Genomic DNA, 25,489 nt, shown 5'->3' with positions numbered 1-25,489 from the left:
CTTAACCTCTTTCTGCCCTCCTCACAACTTACATTTCCATTTAACTTGATCATCAACAAATCTACATACACTATTCTCGGTCTCTTCATCTAAGTCATTAATATAGATTGCAAATAGCATACTCCTGTATATACCACAACTTAGTTAACAGAATGCAAATTATCTATTAACCATCTTGCTCATTAGTGTACAAATAATGACATTCTCAACCAAACTACATCAAAGGAGTATTAGTTTTAAACTGCTTAAAATCTAACTCTTCAATAGATTGTAACACTTGAGAATTTGTAATGTACTGTTTATGCAAAGCTGGCAGTCATAATTTTTCATATTTGTCCAGATATCATTACATCTGGTTACAGCAACCGTTTTATTATAAAACAGCAGTTTGCTCTTCTATAGTGCCTTTAATGTAATAAAACATCCCAAGGTGCTTGACAAGAATGTAGAGGGGAATTCAGACAACAAACAGGAGCTGTTGGGGGAAGTGTCTACAGGATTACAGAGATAGCATTTGAGGAGGCTTTTCAATATGGGGAGAAATTTAACCAGACCGAGAAGTTTAGGAAGAGAATTCCAGAGAGCAAGATAGTTGTACCTGAAAACTGAGGTATGGAGTTTATACCCATTTTGAGTAACTTTGTTTTTTGATCAGAACATTCAAAGTAGAATCATTTTGAAGCTATATCACACAGCCAGTCCTAATGTTATCAGCAATAGATCCTAACAACAGGAAAGTTAATGCATAATGGCCTATGAATAGATGTAGAAAATGTATCTTTAATCTTAACCTGTAGTATAAGTAAGGATACACTGTGATGACTTATGATGATTGTGTCTGTCTTCTTTGTTCATGTAGTTTTACACTTTTTTTAAACTGAGCCAAGCTGACATTTAGATGCCTAAGTGGCAGCATTTTCACCATTGACTTAAAAGGTTCAAGCCTCATTTTAGGACTTCAGCATATAATCTAGGTTGGTACTCTATAGCGTTCAGAGGAGCTTTGTCCACCTGCTATCAGAGAAGAGCAGGAGGGTTCTCCCACTGAGTTGGCCAATATTTATCCCCTAACTAACAACAACCAAAGCAGATTAACTGGCCACTCATTGCGTTTGTTGTCTGCGGGAACTTGTGTGTAAACGTAATGCCGTGTTTTCCCATCTAAAAATAATTAATTGGCTGGCTAGGGTTGTTGGAAGTCCTGAGGAAGTGAAAGTTGTGATCTAAATGCAAGTTCTTTCATTCATTCTTTTTAAAGACCACTGTTTTTGCTATGCTAATTATTTATTAGGCACAATTGTTTTCAAGACCTAGATTGTAAACTACGTAAGATTAGCAATGGGACAAACCAATAATGTGTGTGTAATATAGTTTAGCTTCACTTGCAGTCATTTGCCTTGATGTTTGGTTTCTTCAACTCTGTACATCAATGCAATCAAAAGTCCAATTGTTTAATATTTTGAATGGAGGGTGGACTATCAAATGTCTGATGAAGTTGTCCCTATTATACACTACTTACTGTGATCTGTTTCTTTTCTCAAACTTTTGTTTTCCAGGCCTTATGTGTTCAATCTTTACTTCACCTGTCTACACCTCGTGCCTTGATCTGAATATAACCCGTGTAGAATGTCATCCAGAAAAAATATTAGTACGTTTCTGGGGTCGCTGCAACAACGTATGTGAATTGGACTATCATATATTGCATAATGAAGTACAGAATGCAGCAAAGACTTGTGCCAACATTGCAGTTGGTGAGTTTTGTTTTGCAGAGGACCTTTACAATGGGGGATGGCATCGAGGAAGGGTAATAAGAAAAGATGAAGAATTATATGAAGTATTTCTCATAGATGTTGGAATGATATTGACAGTTGATGCTAGACATATTTGTCCTGCCTATGAGAATTTGTTTCAATTGCCTCCAAAAGTAGTATGTGGCATATTTGCCAATATAGTGCCAGTAAGAGGAATATGGTCCCCAACAGCAGTCAAATATTTTTCATCACTGGCAACTTTTCAAATTAAAGGTTACATTAAAGATATCTTGATGGACCAAATTTTTTTGGTGGAAGTCCCTGATATTAACCAAAAGCTCTTTGAATTTGGTTTAGCAAAAATTCTTGATGGCACTACTTTCCATTTTATATTGGAAATGTCAGAAGATTTACTAGGATGTCCTGGTTATGAAAATACTAGACTTCAGTACATGAATAAACGTTGCTGGAGGCCTGTGATCTATGAACCGATTATCTTATCTCCCAGTTTCCAACGCATCCTGGATGTTTTGAGTCCAAGTTTGCAAACTGGTGTTACAGAGGCGGTAAAAATAACATGTGCTTCAGGACTTCATAACTTTTATTGCCAGTTGAAAAGGCTGGCTTCAGAGCTAGAAGCAATGACTAGTGACATGCATTGTTACTATGAATATGAAGGAAAAGAATTAAATGATGAACCTGTTGACAATTTTGGTGCACTCTGTGCTGCAAAAGGTAAGGATGGAAGATGGTACAGGGGAGTTGTAAAGCAACTCTTAACCTCTGGCGAGGTAGAAGTTTGGTTCATGGATTATGGAAGTGCTGAAGTTGTACTTCCCCATCATATTAAAAAATTGATGCCAATTTTCTTTATGATGCCTCTGATGTCATTTCCTTGTGCACTAACCGGCTTACCAAACCAAACAAAACAATGGATAAGTTTGCAGACTGAAATTTTTAAGTCGTCGTTGTTTGAGGAGGCATTAAGTATTTGTATTGATTCCTACTCTTGTGAAGAACATTTGTACTATGTTACTCTCTACAAGCACAAAAACATTAATATCCATCAGATGTCTGGAATTTTGTCAGAAGTAAATCCAGAGATTGAGTGTGTCCCAAAGAAGAAGGAAAATAAAGATATCAATGGACAAGTTGGAAAACTTTCAGAAACTAAGATGACTGCAACTGGGAAAGTGACATGTAAATCTATACATGATATTTTAAGATCTGATGAGATGAAAGTAAATGCTTCCTATGTTGGATTTGTTGAATATGTAATTAACCCATCTGACTTTTGGATTCGAACATCAGAATACAATTATGAATTTGAATGTTTAATGAACAGCATTACAGATCACTACAGCAAAATTGGCATAAATGAAGAACTAATTCAGGAACCAGTACCTGGTTTATTTTGCTGTGCTAGATATAGCAAAGACCTACAATACTACAGAGCAGTTATTACTGAAGTACTTGACAACCAAGCAAGAGTGTTTTTTGTTGATTTTGGAAATGCTGAAGTTTTAGACTTTAATGCTGTGAAATCCCTGCTTCCTGAATACAAAAATCTGCCTGCTCTGGCTATGAACTGTTCTGTTGCTCATGTTTTTCCTATCGAAGAAGTATGGACTAAAGATGCTACTAACTTCTTTAAGAAAGCTGTATTCAACAAACAACTTTTTATCGAAGTAGTCTCAAGACAGGGCAGCAGATATATAATTGATGTGAAAGATATGGAGTGCAGAGAGCAGTCATCTATTAGTATACTGATGCTTAAAGCTGGGTACGCTGATTGTTGGAATTTACAGTTAGATGCTACATTGCCTCAACAGAGATATAAACTGAAGTTTTCAGGATCTAGAACAACCAAATCAACCACAACTGAGAAAAGAATATGCACAGAAAGGGTATGGACAGATAATTCAAAAGTGAAAAATTCATGCAGTATTCCAGTTTCACATATCCAGGTATCTACTGCTTTATTTCCAGCTGTTACAATGAATAATAGCTTTCCATGTGCACATCTTACCATGCCAACATGGATTAAAGAGTCTAAGATGGCATCACCATATCGGCAACAAGTGTTTAAACTTGGCTCTGTTCTCGATGTGAGAGTGTCTCATGTAAATTCTCCATCAGAATTTTGGTGTCAACTGCAAAATAAATTGAATCAACTTCAATTGCTTATGAGGAATATCCAGCATTATTACAGTACTCCAAGGGATCCTTTTCAACTTGAACGTATTGGATGTGTTGCAAAATACTCTAAAGATGGCCAGTGGTATAGAGCATCAGTTATTCAAAGGGATTTTCCAAAAGAAGAGGTTACTATATTGTTTGTTGATTATGGTATCCAGCAAAAAATAGCTATGAGAAACCTTTGTGCTATTAATCCAGAATTTCTTCAATTAGAAGGACAGGCTTTTAGATGCACTCTTAACGGCATAATTCAACCTGTAGGACACGACCCTGCTGTTTGGGATCAAATTTCCTGCAATAAATTTAAGCAATTCATTGACAATACTTTGCTTTCTGGTGAGAGTCTTAAATGCACAATATTTGCTATGGCTCTGATGGATGGAAAGGGTCTGTGTAATGCGGTAGACCTTCATACTCCATTTATTAATGTGTGCCAGTTACTCTTGGACATGGGACTAGCTACTTGCGTTGAATCAACCCGTTCATTTAGTCATTCAGTTCAATTATACACACCCTATTACAGTGCCCATGGTATAAAAGTTGGAAGTGAAGAGAAGGTATATGTAACTCATGTGTCTAGTTTGTCAAAATTCTATTGTCAAATTGATAAAAACACTGCAGTTGTTGATACTCTTATGACTGAGATTGACCTTGTTAGTAAACAAATACAAGAACAAAGGTTGGACTTGGACAAAACTATAATGTGCTTAGCAAAATATTTTGAAGATGGTCAGTGGTATCGTGCTATAGCCCGATCTGTACAATCACCTGAACATTTCAAAGTGTTTTTCATAGACTATGGCAATACAGAGATAGTTGATAAAAATGACGTGGTTCCAATTCCTGAAGATGCAAAGGAGCTGATTTTGATACCAATGCAAGCAGTTAAGTGCTGTTTGTCCCCTTGCCTTCAGCAACTGTCAGATGAAGCTATTGCTTTGTTTAAACAGACACTTGTGGGCAAACCTCTCACAGCCTTTGTGGTAGCAAAGAAGTCTGATGGTCAGTTGGTTCTTGAGCTTTATGATGGACTTGTGAAAATCAACACTCAAGTAACAGAACAATACATGTCATATCATTATGGAAGAGAAATAAGATGCCTTGATGAAACAAAATGGCAAGGTGGCTGTTCTCCCCACCCAACAAAAACAGTTACTTCCACAGAACAACAGATAAGTAGGCAACCTGATTATTTAGCACACTTGATCAAAGAAACAAACAGACTGATCCGTTCCTTTTTGAAAACAGACCTATATCACTTGGGACATAAAAATAAAGACCGGAACTGCAGTTTTAAAGAAAATACGCCATGCAAGGCAGAGAAACATTACAATAATAAAAGCTTGAAATGTTGCCAAAATGAAATTATCCCTAAATTTACTACACAGCAAACAAAATGTAAAAAAACATGTAACAAAAAGAACTGTAGTGAAACAGACCATTCAGGCAAGACCACATTCCAACTAGGGAAGACTAAGATGCGATCATATGATGTGATTACCTCCAAGGAAACATTGCCATCTATTATATTTTGTCATCTTATACAAAACAGTTCTGCAGCACACAGTACAAAGGACGGTTTTGAAATGATTTGTAGAACTAGAAAGCACCATCAGGGCAAACGACTTCTTCAAAAATGGAGAGATTTGCCACAACCTGAACCTGAGCTGACCACTAAGTTAAAGTTTGAAAAATGTATTTCATGTGTAAGTAGTTCATCAGACTTCTTCATACAGCTATCACACAATGAGCACAGAGCCCCAGATCTTGAAAAAGAGCAAAGTGATGCAGCAATAACTCAAGCTAAACTCAAACATTTTCAAAGTACACAAGTAAGAGATGTTATTGATGATTTTCTGGAAAATGATGCCTGGCATTGTGCTATTGTAAAAGACATCAAATTAAATCCATTGCATATAAACTTCATTGATCTTGCCAACACAGCTGATATTGATTTGACTTATTCTAAATCAGGCCTGTTTGAGAAGAAATTCTTAAAGCCAATATTGCAGGGTACAAAATCTCATCGACAGTGGTATTCTGAAGATGTTTCACTTTTTACAAATGAGCTAACTAGAAAATATATAGTTTGTGAGTTTGTGCAACAATGTAGTCAGTTTTGGAAGGTACATCTTAATGATTGTACTGGATCATCAGCTGGCAAATTCTTAGGAAGCGAGATGGCAACTAGCATGTCTATCAGCCAGGAGGCTTTGATGCTCAACAAAGCTTCAAAAATAGAAAGCTTTATTTCTGAGCTGTGTTTATCTTTACAGGACATAAGGAATAAAGCTGAGAAAATTGGTGTTGAGGATAAAAAACAAAATTGTACAAAAATTATGTCTTGTGAGCAACAGCTTAATTCCGACAAAGAGTTTAAATTTTGGATAGATACAAATTTACTTACGAGGCCCATGTGCTCAAGAAAAATTGCTTGGCTCATTAAAGCTCTCAATTTAATAAGTGTATCAAATAATGACTTCGGTATTAAACTTAATGCAAGCCCTGAGGAGGAGTTTCCCTTAACTTTTGCTGTTGATGAAAATGTAGAAAGAAAAAGTATATTATCTTCAAATGCAATTGAAAGAAGAAAATATTTGGTAAAGTTTAAACAATTTTCTGAGCAAGACAAATCTATAATCAAACTTCTTTACTGGGAAGATAAAAGGGTGCTGTTGGTGGACTTTGGTAGTACTGACATGTTGTCACAATGGCCTAAAATACCAAATGACAGCATTTTGAACTTTATTGAACTAGTCATTATGAGTCCGTGGAATACCATTGAAAAAGTTGAGCAGCTATTAAAACAATATATAATCTCTCTTGCGATTGTGTTATTTGACCAGAAATTTATCAAATTGCTCAGCAAGTTGGATTCTGGATTTTGGGAGGTTGCAATTAGCAGAGATGCTATTTCTCCTGTTGAAAAATATAAAGCAATGGTCCACAAAAATGATGTAATCACTGCTTTGCAAGATTGTTTACTTGATGTAGATGCATGGATGAAAAAAATTACTTTTAAAGAAATGGCGATCAATACAGCAAACAAACAGTGTTTGGAGTCATCAGAAACTTTGCTGTCTCTTGATAACAGTGTGATATGCTTCTCATCATTGAACCCAATTTTGTGTGGCCCAATCCAGACTAGAATAGAGTACACTGGCTTTGCTACTTCTGTAATTGACCCCTCAGAATTCTACATTCAGCTTGAAGATACATTTGAAATGATGGAAACACTCTCTTCACTCCTGGCTGATCTATCAGAGAATTTTCATCCTTTACCTCAAGACATATTGAATCCTGGTGTAAGTTGCCTAATCAAAAGTACTACAGATGAGCAGTGGTCTAGAGTGGAAATTTATGAAGTGTCTCAACAGTTTGTTCTTGTTAGAGCTGTTGATTATGGACATTATATCTTTGTACCATCTTCAGATTTGAGCAGACTAAGGGCACTTCCTAAAGAGCTTGCAGAAGTACCACGCTTGACTATTCCCTGCCGTTTAAGTGGTGTTGTATCTTCAGCTGGACCTATATGGACAGATGAAGCTATAATTTTCTTTCAAAAATCCTTAAACAAACAGACTTTGACTGTATTTTTCAGACAGCATGTTTCTGAGTTGCTCTGGGAGGTGGACCTTGTCATAAATGACAAGAGTATAGCAGAAGATTTGGTTTCTGATGGACACGCTGCTTTTCTGACAGGAATTGCCAACTCTTCCACGAAAGACTTTATCAGTTCTGTAGAGGTATTTCAAGTGCTGACTGGACCCATTTTTGAGCAGCGATTTCATAAAAACAATGATGAGCTTACAGTTTTACCAAATGAAGAGCCCATTATTAAAAAATTTGAATCCATTATTCAACAAAATGTGAGTATTGATTTTTCTAAAATATTTTTGTAATGCATGACATTCCTACATGTATGTTTGTATAACTAATAGAAATAGATACTTTTCAAATTTGGCAATTCTATTTTGTAATTTTAAAATGTAGCAAAGTCTTTATTTAATTCAACTTATTTTGAAATTTTATCTCCCATAAGGAAGATTTTATTGAGTTACATGGGAGTTATAAAGGCAGTAAACATCATTGCCTGTTAATCTTAATTGCACCTAGGGAAAGCTCAATTCCCAAATGTTGTGGAGAGGAAAATGGGCTGGAAACCTGTTATGTTGGGTCTCCATGTCATTTGGAACCACCCCGCATCTGCATCCCCCACCTTGTGGTGTTTTAGGATTTCTAGTACTTTCCTAAAGTGGATTAGGCCTAGAACAAGGGCAGCCATGGAGATAAAGTTAAGGAAGTATTATTGACCCTTCCACCTCACGTTCATCTATGTTTGACTGGTGTCCAGCTTCAGAGCATAAGTTAACACAAAAACGTCAGACAGAAAAAAAAAGCTAGTCCGTATTGTAGTGATGAGGGATGAGATATTTCAGCCACTTGGCAGATTCTTGATAGGGTTTTAGGAATCCACGATTTGCTACTTCCGGCCCACCAAAACTTTCAATCGCTCCTTATCTGTGATTGGTCGGTATGTGACTGATAGTGGACTGCCTGGGTGGGGTGAGCGTGATTGACTATTTGCAGTGCACGGGCACTGGGATTGGCTGTCCCTGCTGTTTTCGGGTGGTTCAGTGAAGTGAGTGGGAATGGCTGCTGTAGGAGGCAAGGAGGAGAGTGGGAGGGAGACGGGGGTGAGGGAGGGAGGGAGAGATCAGTCAAGATCATAAAAGCAAAATACTGCAGATGCTGGAAATCTGAAATAAAAACAAGAAATGCTGGAAATACTCAGCAGGTCTGGTAGCATCTGTGCAGAGAGAAGCAGCGTTAACGTTTCAGGTCAGAGACCCTTCTTCAGAACTGAGTTCTCTCTGCACAGATGCTGCCAGACCTGCTGAGTATTTCCAGCATTTCTTGTTTTTATTTCAGTCAAGATCATGCCTGACAGATGGACATCTATCCGGAATAGTCTGCATCGCAATTTCAAGTGTGCAGGCAGACATTGTCAACTTACGCAAGCAAATACAATGCCAGGTAGCTTACTCCGTGTTCAGCGTAGTGACGAGAAAGGAAGTTAATAAATTAGTCTTCTCATTTAAAGCTTCTTCACAAAAATGCACTTTTTTGTTTCAATTAATAGTAAAATAAATTTCTAATGCCTTTTTCTGAAATTTGTACATCTGCCTCCGAGGTAGGACAAAAATTTTAACGTGGCCTCTCAACTGAAAAGGTTGGACACCCCTGCAGTTTATGACCACCTGACTCAAAAGACCAGCTTTAAAAAAAAAAAAAATTGGAACTGACAGTTGCTGTGAGTTGGAACTGTTGCTTCCAACCTCGGGTGAAGGTGCTAATTTGGGGGAAGGCTAATTATAACAATACTAGGCAGGAACTGAAGAATTTAGATTGGGGGTGGCTGTTTGAGGGTAAATCAACATCTGCCGTGGGAGTCTTTCAAACGTCAGTTGATTAGAATCCAGGACCGGCATGTTCCTGTGAGGAAGAAGGATAAGTTTGGCAAGTTTCGGGAACCTTGGATAACGAGGGATATTGTGAGCCTAGTCAAAAAGAAAAAGGAAGCATTTGTAAGGGTTAGAAGGCTGGGAACAGACGAAGCCCTTGAGGAATATGAATAAAGTAGGAAGGAATTTAAGCAAGGAGTCAGGAGGGCTAAAAGGGGTCATGAAAAGTCATTGGTAAACAGGATTAAGGAGAATCCCAAGGCTTTTTATACATATATAAAGAGCAAGAGGGTAACCAGGGAAAGGGTTGGCCCAGTCAAGGACAGAGGAGGGAATCTATGTGTGGCGCCAGAGGAAATGGGCGAGGTACTAAATGAGTACTTTGCATTAGTATTCACCAAAGAGAAGGACTTGGTGGTGGATGATGAGTCTAGGGAAGGGAGTGTAGATAGTCTGGGTCATGTCGTTATCAAAAAGGAGGAGGTGTTGGGCGTCTTGCAAAGCATTAAGGTAGATAAATCCCCAGGACCTGAAGGGATCTACCCCAGAATACTGAGTGAGGCAAGGGAAGAAATTTCTGGGGCCTTGACAGAAATCTTTGTATCCTCATTGGCTACAGGTGAGGTCCCAGAGGACTGGAGAATAGCCAATGCTGTTCCTTTTGTTTAAGAAGGGTAGCAAGGAGAATCCAGGAAGTTATAGGCCGGTGAGCCTTACGTCAGTGGTAAATTATTAGAGAGGATTCTTCGAGACAGGATTTACTCCCATTTGGAAACAAATGAACTTATTAGCGAGAGGCAGCATGGTTTTGTGAAGGGGAGGTCGTGTCTCACTAACTTGATTGAGTTTTTTGAGGAAGTGACGAAGATGATTGATGAAGGAAGGGCAGTGGATGTTGTCTATATGGACTTCAGTAAAGCCTTTGACAAGGTCCCTCATGGCAGACTGGTACAAAAGGTGAAGTCACACAGGATCAGAGGTGAGCTGGCAAGATGGATACAGAACTGGTTCGGTCATAGAGGGTAGCAGTGGAAGGGTGCTTTTCTGAATGGAGGGATGTGACTAGTGGTGTTCCGCTGGGAACAGTGCTAGGACCTTTTGCTGTTTGTATTATATATAAATGATTTGGAGGAAAATGTAGCTGGTCTGATTAGTAAGTTTGCGGACGACACAAAGGTTGGTGGAGTTGCGGATAGTGATGAGGATTGTCAGAGGATACAGCGGGATATCGATCGGTTGGAGACTTGGGCGGAGAAATGGCAGATGGAGTTTAATCCGGACAAATGTGAGGTAATGCATTTTGGAAGATCTAATACAGGTGGGAAGTATACAGTAAATGCCAGAACCCTTAGGAGTATTGACAGGCAGAGAGATCTGGGTGTACAGGTCCACAGGTCTCAAAGTGGCAACGCAGGTGGATAAGGTGGTCAAGAAGGCATACGGCATGCTTGCCTTCATCGGTCGGGGCAGAGTATAAAAATTGGCAAGTCATGCTGCAGCTGTACAGAACCTTAGTTAGGCCACGCTTAGAATATTGCGTGCAATTCTGGTCTCCACACTACCAGAAGGATGTGGAGGCTTTGGAGAGGGTACAGAAGGGGTTTACCGGGATGTTGCCTGGTCTGGAGGGCATTAGCTATGACGAGAGGTTGGATAAACTCTGATTGTTTTCACTGGGACGACGGAGGTGGAGGGGCGACATGATAGAAGTTTACAAAGTTATGAGTGGCGTGGACAGAGTGGATAGTCAGAAGCTTTTTCCCAGGGTGGAAGAGTCAGTTACTAGGGTACATTAGGTTTAAGGTGCGATGGGCAAAGATTAAAGGGGATGTGCGAGGCAAGTTCTTTACACAGAGGGTGGTGAGTGCCTGGAACTTGCTGCCGGGGGAGGTGGTGGAAGCAGGTACGATCGCGACGTTTAAGAGGCATCTTGACAAATACATGAACAGGATGGGAATAGAGGGATACGGTCCCCGGAAGTGCAGAAGGTTTTAGTTTAGGCAGGCATCAAGATTGGCGCAGGCTTGGAGGGCCGAATGGCCTGTTCCTGTGCTGTACTGTTCTTTGACCTTTGGGGCAGCTTGGTTTTCTGACTGCCTTTATTAAAAAAAAAACTGACAGTTCTGGTAAAATTTATTTTATCCTTAATTACGTGATGTACTAACTATTAAATGCTGGAATGCTGAGGTCATTGGTGATTTTATACAAATGCATAGGTTCACTGTCTTGATGGTAAACAAAGGGAAAACTAATATTTCTGCACATTTGAAGTGGCCTGAAGCATTTGCATTCATTGCAGATCGTTAACAGTGCTATAATTACATGGTTCTGTGTCTTTGTCTTTGGCCACTAATTTTCAGACCTTTTGGCCTTTGGCCACTCTCGCCCCTGGTTGTGATGCATATTGCATCACATGAAGAGACTCTTTACATCCTCGTCCCCAGATGTCAAATTTTCTCTAATGCTCATGTGAAGCTCTTTGGGACATTTGTACTCGTTGAAGGTGCCATATATTTTCTTGGGGGAAGTGGAAAATAGATCAAAAACCCAAAGTCAGTTGGAAAAAAATCCAAAACATTTCTATCTCATCCTACCATGCAGTCAAAACTAGTCCAGGAGACTACATTGACCATGACTTAATATTATTTAGTACCCATCTCTTTTATGATGTGATCTCTGCCCCAGCCAGCAACTGGTCCAGCTGTCTCTTGAATGATATAGCACCTACTACCCAAGTTGGAGACTTGTTCCATAAGTTTACTGTTCTCTGAGGGAGAAAAAGAACTGCCTAACAACTAACCTATTTCTTCACTTTTGTCATTTATACACATGACTCCTGCTGGTCTTCAACGTATCCCATTGAAATAATGTCCACCCAATCTAATTCTTTCATCATTTTACAGATCACAATCAAATCGTCCGAGTATATGCTTTTCTGAAGTATATAAACCCTTTAAGCCTATCTGGGTAGCTAAGGTAATTTTAAACTGGGAATTATTGTTGTGGTCCTCCTCTGATTGCTTTTTCAAAGCCTCTTGTTGCCAACCCCTAAAAGGGGACCCATAACTGAACACTATTCTAAAATAGGTCTTGACCAAATTCTGATACAGGACACAATCAGATGTTGTTTTGTAAAGGATGACCCTCTGAATGCAACCCAGAACTCTTATTTGCTTCAGTTATGGTTTCATTGCATTGGGTGGGAACCTTTAGTGAGCTCTGAGCTATGATACCAAGACCTCTTTCTTTTACCACAGCTTTTAGTTCTAACCCTTGGAAGGTGTAGGTATGCTTAGCATTGGTCCAGGCCACAGACAATAGCACTGCATTTCTCAGATAAATGTCATTTGCCAAATGCAGGCCCATTCCTCCAACGCAGAGATATCTGATTGCAGTTAGTAATACCCTTCACAGTCCTAAAGCATGTGTATCACCTGCAAACTTGGCAAGTAGCATCTTTTATAATTTTCCTCCAATCTTTTGGCCTGCAGCAGTAGCTGCAACATTACACAAGACCATGCAGCAATTGTAAGCCTCTTAGGCCTGCAGTTGTTTATTTTCCCACCCCCATTTTGAGGTACACGGGCTTGCATCCAAGTTGTGACTGATCATACAAATGACGCAGTTTACCAAATTTAAATGCTGATGAGAGATTATCTATTTGAAGCGTTTAAAATGATTAAAGGATTCTATGGGGTGGAGATAGATTAGCTAATTCCTCTGGTGGGGGAAATAGAGAACAGGGAACATGACCTTAATATTTAGAGCGATGCCCATTCAGGAATGAAATCAGAAAGCATTTTTACCAAATGAAGCTATAGGAAATTCTGTTTCCTAAAAATCTGGTCTTTTGGCCAATTGAAAATTTCAAGACTGTAATCGACAGGTTTTTGTTGGGTAAGGGTATCAAGGGATATGTATTAAAGGTGGGAAAATAGAGTTGAGGGGGTACAAATCGAACATGATCTAATTGAATGGCAGAGCAGGCTAAATAACCTACTGTTATTCCTGTTCTTGCATTACTATTGTCAAGAGGAGGAATATCTGAGCTTGTATCTTAATGTTGCTTTTTATATAACATTTAATGCGTGGTTAAACAGTTTTTGACCCAGCAGCTTCTCCATAACAGAGCAGTTATTAGTACTTGAAGGTATTCTGTCCATTCATTTTTTTTTTAAGTATTATAAATGTCACTTAATGGCTACATTACTATTTATCTTTATTTGGCTGGAACTATATCTCATGAAATATACTTCTTCAGGATTCTAATATGAATTCTGTATGAATTTTTGTAATCAGTTGCTCTGGGAGGTAGATCTGGTCATAAATTACAAGTATTGCAGGAAAAATCTTTTTTTGACATGGTCATTTTATGCCTCTCTCTTTGTAGGATAGAAGAAATTCGACTTGGATTCTTTCCATGACTTCTTCCTCGGTTACATTGCCAAATTATTGATGTTGCTTTCTACTCCAGTTCTAGCCTAGAGAATTTCACTTTAGTCCCTCTTAAATATCACCTACTTAAAACTTAATTCAATAAAACCAGAAGAACAGGGAGAGCACGCCAAACTTTGTTAGAGCAAAGTTTTGAAAATGTAGAGTAAATGGATATTCTTATGTATGTTGTAAACCTGCGCTCGCTCATGCCACGTTCACACAACGGGTCACCCTGTCAAAGCTTCATAAAAAAACAAAGCTTCATAGTGATTAGAATATGGAATTCTCTACTGCACATCATTGTTACAGCAGAGTCCATAAATTAAATAAGCCCAGAGTTGATGGGCCATATGGCCTGTTTTGTGTACTGACAATTCTGATTTCTGTGATAAACATTAGAAAAAAATTGAGTCGTTCTTAAAAACATTTCAACTGACTTAATATAACTTTTCTTAGCTTCTGCTGACCCTCTATTTAGAAAGAAATCTGCAAGGGCTATGGCAAAGCAGCCTCAGGTTATTAATTCAGCTAACAGTGGAACACAAAGTCAAGTAAGAGCACTTTGGTTGAAGTAGGGGTTTGATGTGATTGACATTAACTTAAGGCAGCCAGAAAAAAAATCCAAGCAGCCCATATCAAGTAAGAACATCATATGGGTTCCCTCTGCTTATTTTATGTTGTATTTATCATAAGGCAAATTTGCAAAAAAAAAAGTGAATTTGCCTTATCAGATGCCTACTTTTGAAGGCCTACATCATTTTAAAATGCATCTTTTGAAAATTTGACAGTGCCATCTTGTGGCCCTTTGTAGACTTCCCTAAGGTACCTCGCATTTGAAGAAATGTTTGTTTTGAAGTAATGAACTATTGAACTTAGATTTTGTGATGGGATCATTTTAATTATAATTCAGTTGCACTCCCAGCACTGTGAAAATATCCCATTTAGGCTCTCAACAATTTGGAGGAATTAATAGTTTGCTCCAGGGGTACACTGAAGCAACTTTAAAGGGTCAGGCACACCTAAAAGCTGCTTCGGAACACAGGCTGAAACTTGTTGACAAAGAACTGTTCAACATACCCGGATTTCCGCCTCGTGTCACTCTTGCCTCTAAACCAGAAGGTCTGTGAGTTCAAGTCCCACTCCTTAGAATTGAGCACATAATCTAGGCTGACAGTTCAATGCAGTACTTGAGGGAGTGTGTTGCACTGTTAAAAATGCCATTTTTTGGATGAAATAAAATCTGCTCGGTGGATGTAAAAATAAATAATCCCATAACACTGTTCAGAGAAAAGCACGGAAGTTCTCCTGGCGTCTTAGCCAATGTTTATCTCTCAACTAACACATGAAACAAATTACATAAAACCATAAGAAATAGGAGCAGTAGTAGGCCATTCGACCCCTTGAGTCTGCTCCACCATTCAATAAGATCATGACTGATGGCCTTAATTCCTTTCCTGCCTTCCCCCTGCCCCCCTCACCCCACCCTTGACTCCCTTGTAAATCAAAAATCTATCTCACTCAGCCTTGAATATATTCAATGACCCACCCTCCACTGCTCTCTGGTGAAGAGAATTCCAAAGATTAATGATCCTCTGAGAGAAGAAATTACTCCTCATCTCCATCTTAAATGGGGAGCCCTTAATTTGAAACTAGTTCTAGATTCCCTGACGAGGAGAAACATCCCCTCAGCATCTACCCTGTCAAGCACGCTCAGCATCTTGTGTTTCAATAAAATCAACTCTCAATCTTCTAAACTCCAATGAGTAAGGCCCAACCTGTTCAATCTTACCTCATAAGACAAATCCCTCATCTAGGAATCAGCCGAGTGAACCTTCTTCAAGAGCCGAACTTGTATTGCCTATCTGACAGTAAACCAGAACTTTCTCAAGTTGAACATTTGGAAAACTGACGTTTCTTGATTCTTACCATTGTCTCGAACTCCATCCTCTCCTCTTGGTGCCCACTCAGATTCAACTAACCTGTGTGCAGTTTTGACCTTAAGCTGAACTTCAGACCCCATATTCAATCCATAACAGACTCTGTAGGTCCATCTCTCTCAATATTTATCCACAGCTACTTCACCATCAATACTACTGAACTCTTATCCATAATATTGTTACCTCACACTTTACTAATTTCCTCTTCACCAACCTCCCAAGATGCACCTTATTCTTAAACTGCTCTTAATCCCTTTGTATAGAGTCTTGTTGACTTTGAATGTTCAACCTTTTTAGAATATGTAATGGCATATTCTAGGTAATCGAATGGATGGATTGATCTGAAGACTGCAGACTGTCCCCTTCAACTGGTATGTTAGCCAAGTGAAGCCTATTATTATTGAGATACAGTTTCCCTTGTAACATGTATTAGTAACTTGGAAATAGGCCTTAAACAATAAAGTTAAGATGTGAAATCAGATGAGGACTCATTTGGTTACAAAGAACAAAGAAAATTACAGCACAGGAACAGGCCCTTCGGCCCTCCAAGCCTGCGCCGATCCAGATCCTCTATCTAAACCTGTCGCCTATTTTCTAAGGGTCTGTATCTCTTTGCTTCCTGCCCATTCATGTATCTGTCTAGATACATCTTAAAAGACACTATCGTGCCCGCGTCTACCACCTCCGCTGGCAACGCGTTCCAGGCACCCACCACCCTCTGCATAAAGAACTTTCCACGCATATCCCCCCCTAAACTTTTCCCCCCTCACTTTGAACTCGTGACCCCTAGTAGTTGAATCCCCCACTCTGGGGGGGGAAAAGCTTCTTGCTATCCACCCTGTCTATACCTCTCATGATTTTGTACACCTCAATCAGGTCCCCCCTCAACCTCCGTCTTTCTAATGAAAATAATCCTAATCTACTCAACCTCTCTTCATAGCTAGCGCCCTCCATACCAGGCAACATCCTGGTGAACCTCCTCTGCACCCTCTCCAAAGCATCCACATCCTTTTGATAATGTGGCGACCAGAACTGCATGCAGTATTCCAAATGTGGCCGAACCAAAGTCTTATACAACTGTAACATGACCTGCCAACTCTTGTACTCAATACCCCGTCCGATGAAGGAAAGCATGCCGTATGCCTTCTTGACCACTTTATTGACCTGCGTTGCCACCTTCAGGGAACAATGGGCCTGAACACCCAAATCTCTCTGTACATCAATTTTCCCCAGGACTTTTCCATTTACTGTATAGTTCACTCTTGAATTGGATCTTCCAAAATGCATCACCTCGCATTTGCCCTGATTGAACTCCATCTGCCATTTCTCTGCCCAAATGAAGTGGGCAACGTCACATTGGTATACATGAGAATTTTTCTCCCAGGACTTCTCTTTGCTCAGAGTGTGACTGATGTGCAATTAGCCAGAGTACTATTGTCAAATATTTGATGGATGTTTTTATTAAATGTATTTGGCCCGAAAGTAATGTTTGTAAGGACAAGAATACAATGGTAGACTGACAATTGTTCTGGACAAGACTATGCTAAGAGCAAATATTCATAATGGACTAGATAATTTTATATCTCTGTGCTCTTTTTCATGCAGTATTTAGGTAGGCTTATTCAAAATGGTATCGAGTTTTGAGGAATTTATCTTGTAATTGTCCCAGTAGAAGAGTACTTTTTATTTCAGTATACAGTGTTCTTCTCCTGAAAGCTAGTTGGTGAAGGATGGAACTGGAGCCAATCTTTATACACTTATTTATTTACAGAGTTAGAGATTACAAGCATACACATCCTAATCCAACAACCACAGTTTGCCTGTCTACTTATAGGGACTCATGTGAATCACCAATTAATGCTCACTAGCTACATACAATTAAACACAATGAATATGCAATTAACATTTGGCATTCTGTTGAGAAATATTTAATTATTTAAACTGGTTTGTGTCTTGTACCATTGCCATTCTATAAACCATTCTGAAAATTTTGCCTCATATGGCATGGTGATGGTGTGTGATAACCTTTTGTGTTTTATTTGCCAAATAAACGGACAATGACAGGTTTTCTGGTAGGTTTAAACGGCAGATTAAATATTTATTAAGCAATACTCATTCTCCGAAAGTGTTCACAACACCACTCACACATTCACTCATATGCACTCTCAAAAGAAGATAGATAGAAAAGTACAGGGTAAGAGTTGTTCAGAGTTAAGGTTGTAAGAGTCTAGTGTTTCAGGAATAACTTGTGGGATCCCCTCGAGGCTGGTTGTCTGGTAATTGTTGGGCAGTTGTAGTCTCCTGATGTACTTTGGGTTGAAAATGCTGCTGATGTCTTGGGTCAATGCTCACTGGTCAAAGAGCTGTTTTAAGAAAGGCATTTTCTTGTCTCTGCTGCAGCTAGCTTTCAACCTGTCTCAACAGGGTTCAACTGAATTGACTGGAACCTCCCTCACCCTCCCACGCCTACTTTCCCTTGCCCTACTGTGCCTGCTCTCCCCTCCCACGCCTGCTGGAGTTCAAGATGGCTTTTTGTTGCACTGTGGCTGAGAACAGACCAGACTGATGATGTCTCTATTCATGTCCTGATAATTCCTGCCCTTTGTTCTTCAAAATGATTACGTTTTTAAGGTGAAATTTGCAAGGGTTGCTTTCGCCCATGTGACTTCAGGTTTCAGTCCTAGCTGGGCTGTATAATGGCCTTGGCGATGACCTCTTTCTGAGATAAGAATGGTTCACACTCTATTGTAATTGAGGTTATTCTGGGACGAGAAGGCTGAGAAAGTTCTTGTCTCATTGTTTTTGAGTATAGCTGACATCCAGGTGTGATTATCTGTCACATTTCCATACAGATGGGGCTTAATTGGTTTTCAGTCTTAATAGGCACGAATGTAGATTTGTGTGCATGAGATGCTGAGGGGCATGTGTCTTGTCCTCCATTTTGTTGACAGCACATATATCAGCCTTTTAAAAATTGTTCCTTTTTTTTAATAACTCTTCAGTTTGGTTCTGTATTTTCATCGCTGCACTTGTGAGTATGACACGCCAAGGCAAATTTTTTTTTGAACATGAGTTCTATAATACTGGCTAGCAGTAGTGATCTGCTCTTTGGAATACATGGCACGAAGAAATATTAATCAAGTATTCAAATGCCATGAGTTGATCTTTCAGAATGGGACATGGTGTACTTCAGAGGATTAACACATTTAAAAAATATTTATAGCTTACTAACAAGTGTGCTTGTGTAGGATCTTTGCCTTTTTCTATTGCACTTTGTTTCTTAAGGCAAAAAAGAGGAAATCATTACTGGCTGCACTTGTTCAAATCCTGATGTTTGAAAAACAAATTTGCTAAATGAAACATTTCATCTGCAGGAAACAAAAGCATATGTGTAATAGGCCAATTATCATGGCATGTAATTTGAATTTGTTTAAACTTTTATGTGAAAGGTTAGTCTGTAGGGATAGTGAACTACTTTTTTATGAATTTTAGCCACTGAGAGTAAACTGGATGTGTGCTGCAGTATCTCTGCCAAATTTTATCAAGCTTGGAAATCAAATTGTTTAGGACAAAGGTAGAAAACAAAACCAGTCACTGTTGAACTATGATTCATGAAAATTATTTAAAGATGCTGATTTTATTGTATTTATTCCAATGTAAAGAATTACCTTTCAGATTAATGACCTTTCATTAAAACGTTCTGATGAAAGGTCATCCACCTGAAATGTTAACACTGTTTCTCTCTCCACAGATGCTGCCAGATCTGCTATTTCCAGCACTTTGTTTTAGCTTTCCAGCATCTGCAATATTTTGATATCATTGAAACCTTTGTTTCTTTAGTGATTTTCAGTATCCTCCTAGCAAGAAAGTTCTGACATGGATTACTTTTGTTGTCAATTTGCTACATGCTAACCTGTTCGAAGACCAGATCTGATGACAAAGTCTATACAGTTTTTCCTTTAATTTATTTCCAGTGTACCCATTCCAAACACAGTTAAAGCATTTACTGTATTTATTTTGTGTAGGTCTTTCAACGTTTTCATATATACTACTGTTACGACCGCTAACGACAAAGACCGCAATCAAACTGTATGATTCTGATTGTGGTAGAAGCACCGCACTGTCAATTCAGTCCCATTGCTCCACAGGTTGCATCATATTTCTTTGCTGCTTTCTTCGATTTGGAAAGCTTAGCCGAATTGAAACAATCTAGTAACCCCTGAATGAAGCGAACCAAACCAGTTATCTTTAGATAACAAATTAACTATTTATTAAAAAAACTAAAATCTTAAACACTACTAAGATAAACCAATATCTAAAGACCTTATAACTTATTTAAAAATCAAACTCCTGCGTTCGCATACATATACTCAAACTAACAGTAGTTTGATTTTTAATTAGCTGCCCGAAAAAATAGAAAAAAACCTGTAGTCTTCACAGATTACACTTCCGATGCACAGTCTTCTAATGCAACACAAAGTTCACTTGCAGTCTTCCAAGGTCCGAAGATCCTTCCAAAGATAGGAGTTCAGCAGTTGTAGTATGAAACTCTTTTTTTTTTTCCAGCGATGAACACAGCAAATCAATAATTTGTTAAAGAATAACAACCTTTTATATTTCTTTTAGGAATTAATTTGGCTCAAAGCTTTATAGAATTTTGAGAGAGAAACTACACAGATTAAATTGACAGAGAGAGCTATCCCGTTTCCTTCACGTGCTGGAACAGTCTGTCTACTGACCAAACCAGGTTTTTGCCTGCTAGTTTCAAAGTCAAAATGGATACATTGAATTTCTGTTCTATTGCGCTCGCTCTCGCGCTCGGTCGCTCTCTGGCTTCCCCCCCCCCCCCCCCCTTTGCTCTGGCTCACTCTTTTCCCCCCCCTCCCACCACCCCCCCCCCCCCCTCACTCTTGCTCACTGACTCCAGAACTTGCTGCCTTAAAGAAGAACTGATCTTTTACAGCCTTAAAGACGCACCGCAATATTTCCCACGGAGGGAAAAAAAACACAGGATATAGACACCTCCAACACTGGCGAAATTAAACACCACTTCCGAAATAGGAATTGAAAAACACTATCTTTTTTTCCATATTTACATACATTTTTCTAAAATGATAAGACTACAGCAACAAGTTCCATCAAAACATTTTTGGCTTTAAGTTTTGCAAATGTCGGCCCAATTAGCCCATTTCAACCTTCCAAACATAGCCTCCCAGTTGTTTTGTGTTTTCCTTTCAAGTGTCTCTATTGTCCATCACCTCAGCCAGGTGAACTGCACATCTAGGAACACTGGCCACTTCTGGGTTTACTATTCTCTGAGAAGTTTCTCAAGTACCCCTTATCCTATGTGGCATCATTTGATACTGGAAAACCCTGTGCGGTGTAACAGAAGCTGATTTTTCCTTATCTTGGGGTGTCAAAGGAATTTGACAGTATCCCTCCAACACATTTGTCTCTTTAAGACACGTGGTGTTGCCCACTCTATCCGTACAGTCTTCTAAATGAGAATTTGGGTAGCTATCTGCCTTCATTACCTTACTGACTTTTCTGTAGTCTATGCTAGTTTGATCCCACCCACCAGGTTTAGGCATCAAAATCACCTGCGAATTCCAGCTGTCCTGACTAGGTTCAACTAAGCTGCCCTTCAGCATGCATTGGACCTCTGCTTCCACTTGGGCCTGTCTGTCTGAACCTATGCGACAAGGATGTTGTTTTAAAGGAATGATTCCCCCATATCCACATCATGCGTGGCTAAGATAAAAGCAAAATACTGTGGATGCTGGAAATCTGAAATAAAAACAAGAAATGCTGGAAATACTCGTTCTGAAGAAGGGTCACTGACCTGAAACGTTAACTCTGCTTCTCTCTCCACAGACGCTGCCAGACCTGCTGAGTATTTCCAGCATTTCTTGTTTTCATTTCATGCGTGGCTAAGGTTGTACATCCTGGCTTATCCCTACAAACTCTGGTAAATGTTGTGAAAAGCCTGGTTAGGTCTTCATGTTATTTTGCCTCAAATTGCAAAAGCATATTGTCTAATTTTCCTAACCATTCTGTATTCACTAATCTGATAGTTGGAGATTCAATCTGAGAATTCTGTAGGCCTGCTTCTGCCTCATCCTCACTATCCTTTTCCTTCTGAACAGTCCCAATTACCTGACATAACTAAACTGGCTTATCCTCCCTGTGATAATGTTGCTTCAGCATATTGATGTGACACAAGTGGTGGTTCTTCCAGCGATCAGGGTGTCAATCAAGTAATCTACCTTACCCACTCTTTTGATCATTCTTTATGGGCCTACTGATCCTTGCTTTTTATGGTTCTTGCTGTAACAGTAACAACACTAATACTTCTTCCCCGGTTGAAAATTGTGGGCTTTTGCGTTCTTGTTTGCCCATTTTTTCATATTGGCTTGGGATGCTTTAAGGTGTTCCTGAGCCACACCACAAGCTTTTCTAAGCCTTTCCCGGAACACAGATACATAGTCTGGTATCAAAGATTCATTATTTTGTTCCAAGAATCTGTTTTATAAGTTTTAGATGACCTCTTACTTCATCTCTGTAAACCAATTTGAAAGGACTGAAGCCTGTAGACTCATTTGAGTCTCTGGTGTCTAGTCCTTTATCCCAGTTATGTGGATATTCGTGACAGTATGTTCTGATCATTTTGAGAGTTTGGTGAAATCTCTCTAAAGCTCCTTGTGACTCTGATATATTGAAGATTTCAACTGCCTAGTCCCCAAATTGCCCATGACTTCTTGAAATATCCTAGACATGAAATTAGAACCTTGATCTGATTGAACTTCAAGTGGTAACCCATATCTTGTAAAGAATTGGGTTAACTTTTCTACTATTCTAGCAGTAATTGTCCTCAAAGGAATGACCTCTGGGAATCGTGTAGCCATTTCCATGATAGTAAGTATATATTGATGTCCCGCTTTTGTTTTTGGCAAGGAACATAGGAGCAGGAGTAGGCCATTCAGCCCATCGAGCCTGCCCCGCCATTAAGATTTTGTAGGTTTCAATGAGATCACCTCTCATTCTTCAAAACTCTGGAGAGTACAGGCCCAGTTTCCCCAATCTCTCTCCATAGGACAGTCTCGCCATCCCAGGAACAAGTCTGGTGAACTTACTTAAACTTAAACTCTAATAGGGTTCACACCTATGGATATATGACACACCCATGCTAGCATGCACACACGATACACACATGCAAATAGGGACAGAAAAGAGGAGAGGAAAATATAGTAGAGAGAGTTTGAGGCAATATCAGAAGAGTCTCTTGTTTACTGTGCTTCGAACCCACTTGATTGTAGGTAGTCTTGCTGTTCGTCGGGGCCCAGTGTTCTTCTTAAACCTTGATCATGTTGGAGACTTTTCTCTCTGAGGTTCTCGTGTTTTCACAGGGTTCAGTTCCGTGGGAAAGCGAAGGAGGCAGGCAAGACTGGAGAGGAGGTTCTGTTCCAACCAGGAGCACATGGCTTTCTGAGCTCAAATCCTCTGTTGGAAGTGCAAATTCAAAACCTCCAATAGTCAGTCAGTCAGTCAGTCATGTGACCAAAACTGGTCTGACCACTTCTGTGCATTGGGGAAGCAACGACTGGGTCCCCATTATTCCAACACTATCAGTTACTATTGCAAATGTCTTTGCAGTCAGGAGCTTGCCATTTTAAGTTTTAATGTTCATGTGGCGAAATCATGTGTGCCTCAGTCTTGGCAGGTGGGGGCTTTGCCTAACACAATAATATCATTCCTAAGGTAAGGGGACCAAACCTGCACACGGTACTCCAAGTGTGGTCTAACCGAGGTTCTATACAATTGAAGCAAGATTTCACTACGCCTGTACTCTCATCCTATTGCAATAAAGGCTATACTCTGCACATCTATTCCTCCTACCAAAGTGGATGACCGCTCACTTTTCCACATTATATTCCATCTGTCACGTTCTTGCCCACTCAGTAAGTCTGTCCAAATCCCCTTGAAGCCGCTTTGCATCTTACTCACAATACACATTCCCACCTAGTATAGTGTCATCCACATACTTGGAACTGGTACATATCCACATCCAAATTATTGATATATATTGTGAATATCTGGGACCCAAGCACTGATCCTTGCGGTACTCCACTAGTCACAGACTGCCAACGCGAGAATGACCCGTTTATTCCCACTCTCTGCTTTTTGCATGTTAACCAATCCTTAATCTATGCCAGTATATTACCTCCTATCCTATGTGCTTTAAGTTTGCTAACCAACCACCTGCGTGGGACTTTATCAAAAGCCTTCTGAAAATCCGAGTATACTACGTCCACCGACTCCCCTTTATCAATTCTGTTAGTAATATCCTGAAAAAATTCCAGGTTCAGTGCTGTATCTCTAAACTAAACATGATTTCCCATTCATAAATCCATGTTGACTGTGCCCAATCAGATCATTATTATCCAAGTCTCCATTTATCATATCCTTTAGAATAGATTCTAGCATTTTCCCAACGACTGGAGTAAGGCTAACAGGTCTGTAATTACCTGTTTTCTCTCTCTCTCTCCCTCCTTTCTTAAATAGTGGGGTGACATTTGTGACCTTCCAATCTGCAGGAAGTGCTCCAGAATCTATAGAATTTTGGAAGTTGATCAATGCATCCACTATCTCCATAGCTACCTTTTTCAACACTCTGGGATGTAGAATATCACGTCCTGGGGACTTAGAAACCTGGAATCCCATTAATTTCTCCAATACAACCGTCTTACTAATACTAATTTCCTTCAATTCCTCATTCCTCCCAATCGGTATATCTCTGGATCAGCTTGCGGTACTACTATGATAGACGATCTGTTAAACGTCTCATTTGGATTATCTAACTCCCCAAATAAGGTTTCAGTTGGCTATCTGTTTATGGTTCCCCTTTTACCTGCAACAATGGAACCTGTTTAGCCATTGCTCAGGTGACGACACATGCAGAAAATATTCCCAGAACCTGTTTCTAGAAAGTGACCCGTTTTGAGGCAATGATAACACTTTGGCTTGCGAACCTCACTTCTACCCTCAGCACCTTCCTTTCTGAATTGAGGAGTTGATTCTGGGGAATTCCCAGCTGTTCCTTCTTGTCCCTGGCTACTTGCTTTCCTTTCACTCTCCCACTTTATCCTTCTTGGGTTTGTGTGGGTGAAGGAGAAAAGGTTTTGGCTTATTCACAAGCTCAAAATCATCAATTTCTACTGCTTGCCCAGCTTTCAAAACTTCCAAGTTATCTACATGAGATCTCACTACTGAGGGAATGGAGTTTTTAAACTCTTCTATGAGAATCAATTCTCAAAGGTTCACATATGTGGTTTCCATCTTTAAAGTCCATATCCACAGTCAAAATTAATTTGCTTCACCCTCTCAAATTCTACATACGTCTGCCCAGCCAGTAAGTTCCGAAATTTCTGACAGTAAACTTCAGGGACGAACGCATACGCAGTGAGAATAGCCTTTTTTGCCATCTCATAATCTGCAGAAGCCTCTTCAGGAAGCATGGCATAAACTTCATGAGCTCTGCCTACCAACATGCTTTGCATAAACCGTGTCCAACTTTCCTTTGGCCATTTCCTCTGACTATTTTTTCAAAAGATATGAAAAATGCCTCTACGTCCCTTTCCTCAAACTTTGGAAGAGCTTGAATAAATTTAAACAACTTTTCGCTGAGTCCTGAGCTAAATTC

At 39.5% G+C, this 25,489-nt stretch overlaps 2 protein-coding genes across 7 annotated transcripts in view; both read left to right on the top strand.

The window, feature by feature from the left end:
• dusp23b (dual specificity phosphatase 23b) overlaps nucleotides 1–25,489 on the top strand; it is a 134,612-nt gene that overhangs the window by 23,175 nt on the left and 85,948 nt on the right. For 4 of the 6 annotated variants that reach the window (XM_068023193.1, XM_068023213.1, XM_068023202.1 and 1 more), the window contains exons 2-3: nucleotides 1,557–1,751; nucleotides 7,653–7,819. In XM_068023193.1, coding sequence (XP_067879294.1) covers nucleotides 1,557–1,751; nucleotides 7,653–7,819 — 362 coding nt within the window. Of the gene's footprint in view, nucleotides 1–1,556; nucleotides 1,752–7,551; nucleotides 7,820–25,489 lie in introns of those variants that run through there. The other 2 variants (XM_068023258.1, XM_068023222.1) reach the window with 2 other exon arrangements.
• LOC137353493 (tudor domain-containing protein 15-like) lies at nucleotides 1,759–7,543 on the top strand (the record flags this gene model as incomplete). Its single annotated transcript, XM_068019842.1, has 1 exon — nucleotides 1,759–7,543. A coding segment is annotated over exon 1 (5,688 nt), but the record flags the coding sequence as incomplete, so codon positions are not given.

The sequence above is a fragment of the Heterodontus francisci genome, chromosome 3 (genome assembly GCF_036365525.1).
Source record: "Heterodontus francisci isolate sHetFra1 chromosome 3, sHetFra1.hap1, whole genome shotgun sequence".
Taxonomy (NCBI): Eukaryota; Metazoa; Chordata; class Chondrichthyes; order Heterodontiformes; family Heterodontidae; genus Heterodontus; species Heterodontus francisci.
The sequence above is the reverse complement of the archived record's forward strand: the minus strand, read 5'-3'. Positions and strand labels throughout refer to the sequence as shown.